This window comes from Carlito syrichta, unplaced genomic scaffold (assembly GCF_000164805.1).
Source record: "Carlito syrichta isolate Samal-C Ts95f unplaced genomic scaffold, Tarsius_syrichta-2.0.1 Scaffold153894, whole genome shotgun sequence".
NCBI lineage: Eukaryota > Metazoa > Chordata > Mammalia > Primates > Tarsiidae > Carlito > Carlito syrichta.
The window spans coordinates 261,938-268,328 of record NW_007097990.1 but is presented as its reverse complement, the minus strand read 5'-3'; the positions used below and the strand labels follow the sequence as shown (position 1 = coordinate 268,328).

The following is a 6,391-nucleotide window of genomic DNA, read 5'->3' as shown; positions in this document are numbered from 1 at the left end:
GCCCCCCGGACCCCGCGGCCCGGGGCCGCAGCACCTTATCGAGGTCATCCATGAGCTTGAGCTGGGCCCGGCGTTCGTACTCGAGCCGTGTGAATTCCCCCCGCCGGGTGCCCACCTCTTCCTCAGCCGGGGCCCGGGCAGCAGGGGCCGGGATCACCATGGGGGCCGCAGGGGCCGGGCTGGGGGCCTCCTCCTGGGCCAGCCTGCAGATCATGGGGAATCGGCAGACAGAGCCAGTCGTGGGGTCCCTGATGGCAGGCAGACCGAGGGTGGGGGCGCCTGGCCCGGGCACAGCCTCACCTCGTGGCCTCCTCCCTCCGCTGCTCCTTTTCTGCTTCCTGCCACTGTTTCCGCCGCCGCGCCTCCTCTGCCCGCCGCTGCTGCCGTTCTAGTAGGCTGGCCCGCTTTTGGGCCATCTCATCCTCGGGCTTGTCTTCATCCTTGGGACAGACACTGAGTCCGGCTGGCCACCCCTTCCCTGGCACAGCTGGAGTCCCATCTCACCCAGTCTGCCAGCCACTTACTTGTTCTTTTGTTTTCATAATTATTCTAAAGGTATACAGTTAGCACCTATTTTATACACAGGTGGGTACTCACACCCAGGATAGACCTGGGTGCTGCTCACACAAAGTGCTTAACCCAATGGGAAAGACAATCAAATGCAGCACAGACAAGCAGTGAACATGGAACCCCTCGGTATTGGGTACTTCCAGTCTACATTGCAGGGCGGGCCCTATCCCGGCCTGGGGACACCAAGCAGGGTTTCCTGGAGGAAGCACGCCCGCAGAATGATGAGAAGGACAGAACTGCATAGGTGTAAGGGGTGAGGAGAGCCTTCCAGGCAGAAGGAACAGTTGGTGCAAAGGCCCTGAGGCCAGAACAAACCTAGCAGGGGGTGTGGAGCCACTGGCACAGGACCAGGTCAGAGGTCGGCAGAACCCTGGGGAGGACTTTTGTTCTAAGATCAAGGAGGGGCAGGCAATGCCCCCATGATGGTGGCCCTGACTGGGGGTGCTATGAGAATGGAGAATGAATAGACATGGGACAGGGCCAGGCAGGACTGTGCCAGGGGGAGGGGGTGAAGGAGACAGCATGAGGGAGAGGATGGCCTAGAAGACCCTAACCCTGTCATCCATTCATCACTCCTGTCCAACCATCCATCACCCACAGGCCCATCTGTCCATCCATCCATCCACTCATCCATCCGCCCTCTCATTCATCCATCTATCCATCTACTCATCCAACTGACCATCCATCCATCCAACCAACCATTCATCCATTCAACCAATCAACCATTCAACCAACCAACCATCCATCTATCCATCCATCCATCCATCCAATCATCCATCTGACCGACCATCCATCCATCCAACCAATCATCCATCCGACCGACCATCCATCCATCCATCTATCCGATCTTCCATCCACTCATCCATCCATCATCCATCCATCCATCCAACTGACCATCCATCCATCTGACCAACCACCCATCTATCCATCAGAACATCCATCCATCCACTCATCCATCCGCCCTCTCATCCATCCATCTATCCATCTACTCATCCAACTGACCATCCATCCATCCAACCAACCAATCATCCATCCATTCAACCAATCAACCATTCAACCAACCAACCATCCATCCGACCGACCATCCATCCATCCATCCGATCTTCCATCCACTCATCCATCCATCATCCATCCATCCATCCAACTGACCATCTATCCAGTCATCCATTCATCCAGCCAACCATCCATCTGACCGACCATCCATCCATCCAACCAACCATCCATCCACCCCACCCATCCATTCACTTATCCATCCATCCGACCATCCATCCATCCATTCATCCCATCCATGCATCCATCCACCCATCCACCCATCCGTCCACTTATCCATCCATCTGACCATCCAACCAACCACTTGTCCACTCTTCTACCCATCTACCTTCCTCTATCTATCCCTGCTCCCTGTAACTATGTCCATCTGACCACCCTCTTGCCTGTCTGTTGACATTTGGCTACCCATCCATTAGTAAAACCCTATCTCTCCCACCATCTGCCATCCACCTCTCCATTCACCCACCCACCATGCCCAGGAAGTGCCCTCTTCCTGATTCTCCATCCACCAGCTCAGCCCTCTCACCTTATAGAAGAAACCCAGCCCAGCCCGGGGCTCCCCTTCCGAGGATGCCTCTTCCTCCAAGGAATCCTCAGCACCAGGGGGGCTCCCATCCCCCTCATCCTCAGCGGGGGGCTCTTGCAGGCTGCCCAGCGGGATCTCAATGAGGCCGGGCCGAGGGGTGGGCTCCTCGGGGGGCGTCCCCTCTGCCAGGAGGATGGAGGAGCGTGTCTGCACAGGCACCTGGCTCGGTGAGAACTTGCGCAGGTGGGGGAGACTGTCAACATCATGGGGTGGTGTCAGCACCCTGGTCAGGGGTGCCAGCCGCAGCTCAGCTGGCCGCGTGTGTTTGGGGCTGCGGGGTGATGGGCTGGGGCCAGGCCCAGGGCTGCGTCGGGGGGCTGGGGCACGCCGGGCGGGGCTGGGGGATGCAGCTTTGGACCCCGTCGTGGGGCCGGGGATGACCCACGCAGCGGGGGGCGGGGCAGGAGCGGGAGCCTCTGGGGTGGCCAGGAGCCGCTGCTGCTGGTCCGTGAGCCTTTGCATGTCCCGCTGCAATGAGCTCAGTGCTGCACTCAGCTTGCTGACTGCCCGGTTATACTCGCCCAGCCCCTCGGGAGGCAGTGGGCCCAGCTCCGGTGAGAAGGTCACCGACTTGGGCCGGGAGGTCGGCTCTCCCTGGCCCTCACCCGCCGGCCGCTCTCCGCCAGGGGCTGGGCCCGGCCCAGCCTCTGCCTCCTCTGAGGCCTCCCGAGGCTGCACCTGCAGGAAGGCGCTTTTGCCCAGTCGCTGGCGGTGCTTGGCAAAGATGGCCTCAATCCGTCGCTTCTGGGCCTCGATGGCCCGGCGCTTCTCCTCCAGGCGCGCTCCCAGCTCACTCATCTCTGAACTCAGGGCCTCTGGCGGGGTTGGCGTGGACGTGGGGGACCCCGCTCCGGCCTCAGCCTCTGCCTTCACCAGCTGCTTCTTGCGTTCAGCAAAGCTGGTCATTTTCACCTCAGAGTTGGCGGCTGCCGGGGACAAAGCCACCACTTTCGGGGACCCCTCAGACGGGGCGGGCGGTTTCAATACCTCCCCCGCCGGACAGGGAGATGGTTTTGAGGGGCTCTCGGGGTGCGGCAGGTAGACGGGCACTTTGGAGGACCCATCGGACGGTGGTTTGGAAGCCCCCTCGGGCAGGTAGGGAGATGCCAGGGGGGGCTTGGAGGGTCCCTCGGGGGAGTGGAGGTAGAAGCTGCCGTCGGCGGCTCCGTCCGGCAGCAGCCGTGGCTCAGCGCTGTGGATGATCTGCAGGGCCTCCTCGATGGTGGGCAGGTCGCCGGTCTCCGGGGGCGGCTGGGCGGGAGTCCGGGCAGGCACAGGACGTGGGGGGCCCAGGCTGTCGGAGCTGACGGAGCGGAGGAGGACAGGGTCTCCCATGACAACGTCCACGTCGCTGTCCAGGCCAAAGGGGGTGCTGAATGACACAGCCTGGGAGAGGGGACGGCTGGGCGGCCGGATGGAGGCGTCAGCCCCTGGGACTGGCCCTGGCCCCACCCCGCCCCTGCTTGCCCCACTGGTATCCTGGCCTCACCTGAGCTGGCGGTTCCAGGCCTTGCCGAGGGCCTCCATGTGGGACATGGACGGGGAGGACTTCAGGGAGCCTGGGGGGAGAGAGTGGCGAGTGGTCATTACAGAGTCACGGGAGGCCCTGGGTGGGGTCGGCGAGGGTCTGGGGCAACTTCTGCAAGGTCACTGGGTGAGTCACTGATGGGCCACTGTGTGGTCTAGTCAGGCCAGAGGATTCTAGGAAGGGATACCTGGGGGCCATTCAGCATCGCCAAGGAGTGCTACGAAGCCACTGGGGTGGCCGTTCTGGGGGTCACCACGGGATATCCAAGGGGGACCCAAAGGAAGCTCATGAGGAGGCAGCATGAGATCCATGGGGCAGTCTTTGGTGGGGCTTCCTGTGACAGAAGCCACCCCCTCCTCACCTGTAGACCCTCGGAGTGGGGACTGGGGACCGCCAGGTGACAGGAGCGGGTGGCGGAAGTTGAAGACGGGAGAACTGCCGAGAGACGGAATTCAGTCTTGGGACCCCCACCCCCTCCTCATCTCTCCCCAGGGACGGAGACAAAGGCACCCTCCCCCAGAAGCAGCCCCCACGGCATTGGAGACTCACGCAGCAGGGGAACCATACCTGCTGCCACTGTTGTTCTGAGAGGGGGAAGCCTCGGTGGCCCGGGGGGAGGTGGCTGTGGCACAGAGAAGAGGGTCAGACAGGGCCTGGCCCCCGACCCCCACCCAGAGCCCAGGCCCAGGCCTCACCGTGACCATCAGGCAAGTCCTTGGCTTGCACAAAGTCGGGCTTGAGCACCTCAAAGCACATGAACATCTCGGCCAGCAGCACCACTAGGTTGACCTGGAGGCAGACGGCAGGGTCGGCCGACGGGACAGGCAGCCCCCGACGCCCGCCTCAGCCCACCAGGCCCCGACAGCCTTACCTTGAGGGGCGGTGGGACATACAGAAGGTCCTCGAGGGAGAGTGGGCAGCCACGGGGAAGGCGGGAGGCACAAAAGTCCTGAACCAGCTGGAGGTTGTACAGGCTGTCCGCCACAGACATGGGGTCCTTGAGGCACACCTCTGTGGGGACAGAATGTGTGGGTCCCCAACTCTGTGAGAGGAGATGTGAGGCCCCAAGGAAGCCAGGGCCCAGCAGCCAACACACAAGAAGGATCTCCTACAGACCGCGCCACAACCAGGTGCCCTCAAGAGGTGGATACTATGATAGACTACCTGGAATGCCAGCCCCCAAGAACTCAACTGAAAAAGCTCTTCCTGGGCCAGGCGTTGTGGCTCCCGCCTGTAATCCTACCACTTTGGGAGGCCTAAGTGGGAGGTCACTTGAGTCCAGGAGTTCAAGACCAACCTGGGCAATACAGTGAGATCCCAGCTCTACCAAAAAAAAAAAAAAAAATTAGCCGGGCACAGTGCCTCACACTTGTAATCCCAGCACTCTAGAAGGCTGAGGAGAGAGGACTGCTTGAGCCCAGGAGTTCAAGATCAGCCTAAGCAATATAGTGATACCTCGTCTCTACAAAAAAATAAAAAGCTAGCTGGGTGTGCTGGCGCGTGCCTGTAGTTCCAGCTATTCCAGAGGCTAAGGCAGGAGGATTGCTCAAGTCCAGGAGGCTGAGGCTGCAGTGAGCCATGACTGTACCACTACACCAGCCTGGGTGACAGAATAAGACCTTGATTAAAAAAAAAAAAATTTAAAAATTTGGGTGTGGTAGTGCACACCTGTAGTCTCAGCACTTTGGGAGGCTGAGGAGAGAGGATTGCTTGAGCTCAGGAGTTCAAGACCAGCCTGGGTAACATAGTGAGACCTCGTCTCTACCAAAAAAAATCAAAAATTAGCTGGGCATGGTGGTACATGCCTGTAGTTTCAGCTACTCAGGAGGCTGACGTGGAAGAATCACCTGAGCCCAGGGAGGGTGAGGCTGCTATGAACCATGATTGTGCCAGTGTACTCCAACTCCAGTCTGGGAGACAGAGAGAGACCTCAACTCAAAAAAAAAAAAAAAAATTGGAAAATTAAAAATCAGTCAGGCATGGTGGTGATACACACCTGTCATCCCAGCACTCTGGGAGGCTGAGGCAGGAGGGCTGCTTGAAGCCAGGAGTTCAAGACCAGACAGGGTAACATAGTAAGATCCCATCTCCACAAAAATTAAATTAGCTGGGTACAGTGGCACGTGCCTATACTTCCAACTACTCAGGAGACTGAGGTAAGAGGACTGCTTGAGCCTGGGAGGTCAAGGCTATAGTGAGCTATGATCATGCCACTGTACGCCAGTCTGGGCAATAGAGCAAAACCTTGTCTCTAAAAATAAATTTTAAAAATAAAAGCCAGGCGTGGTGGCTCAAGTCTACAATCCCAGCACTTTGGGAGGCTGAGGTGAGGGAACTGCCTGAGCCCTTGGGTTCGAGCACAGCCTGGGCAACTTGGTGAGACCTCATCTCTAAAATAAAAAAAAAGAAAACATAAAAAAAATTAGACAGACGTAGGAGGCGCAGCACGCCTGTAGTTCCAGCTACTTGGAAGGCTGAGGCAGAAGGATTGTCTGAGCCCAGCAGGTCAATGCTGGAGTAACCATGAGCATGCCACTGCACTCCAGCCTGGGTAATGAAGTGAGACACTAACTCAAAAATAAATAAATAGATAAAAATAAATTATTAAAAATTGTGAGCCGGGCTTGGTGGCTCAGCCTGTCATCCCGCGCCTTTGG

The 6,391-nt window shown here is 58.6% G+C and overlaps 1 protein-coding gene across 1 annotated transcript in view; it reads right to left on the bottom strand.

Moving 5' to 3' along the window:
• Positions 1-6,391, bottom strand: part of CAMSAP3 (calmodulin regulated spectrin associated protein family member 3) — an 11,977-nt gene that overhangs the window by 1,904 nt on the left and 3,682 nt on the right. The window contains exons 8-15 of the mRNA XM_021709003.1: positions 4,606-4,745; positions 4,430-4,523; positions 4,302-4,356; positions 4,096-4,169; positions 3,696-3,765; positions 2,147-3,608; positions 301-440; positions 3-203 (exon numbers count right to left, since the gene is read on the bottom strand). Of these exons, the coding sequence (XP_021564678.1) occupies positions 3-203; positions 301-440; positions 2,147-3,608; positions 3,696-3,765; positions 4,096-4,169; positions 4,302-4,356; positions 4,430-4,523; positions 4,606-4,745 (2,236 nt within the window). The remainder of the gene's footprint in view (positions 1-2; positions 204-300; positions 441-2,146; positions 3,609-3,695; positions 3,766-4,095; positions 4,170-4,301; positions 4,357-4,429; positions 4,524-4,605; positions 4,746-6,391) is intronic.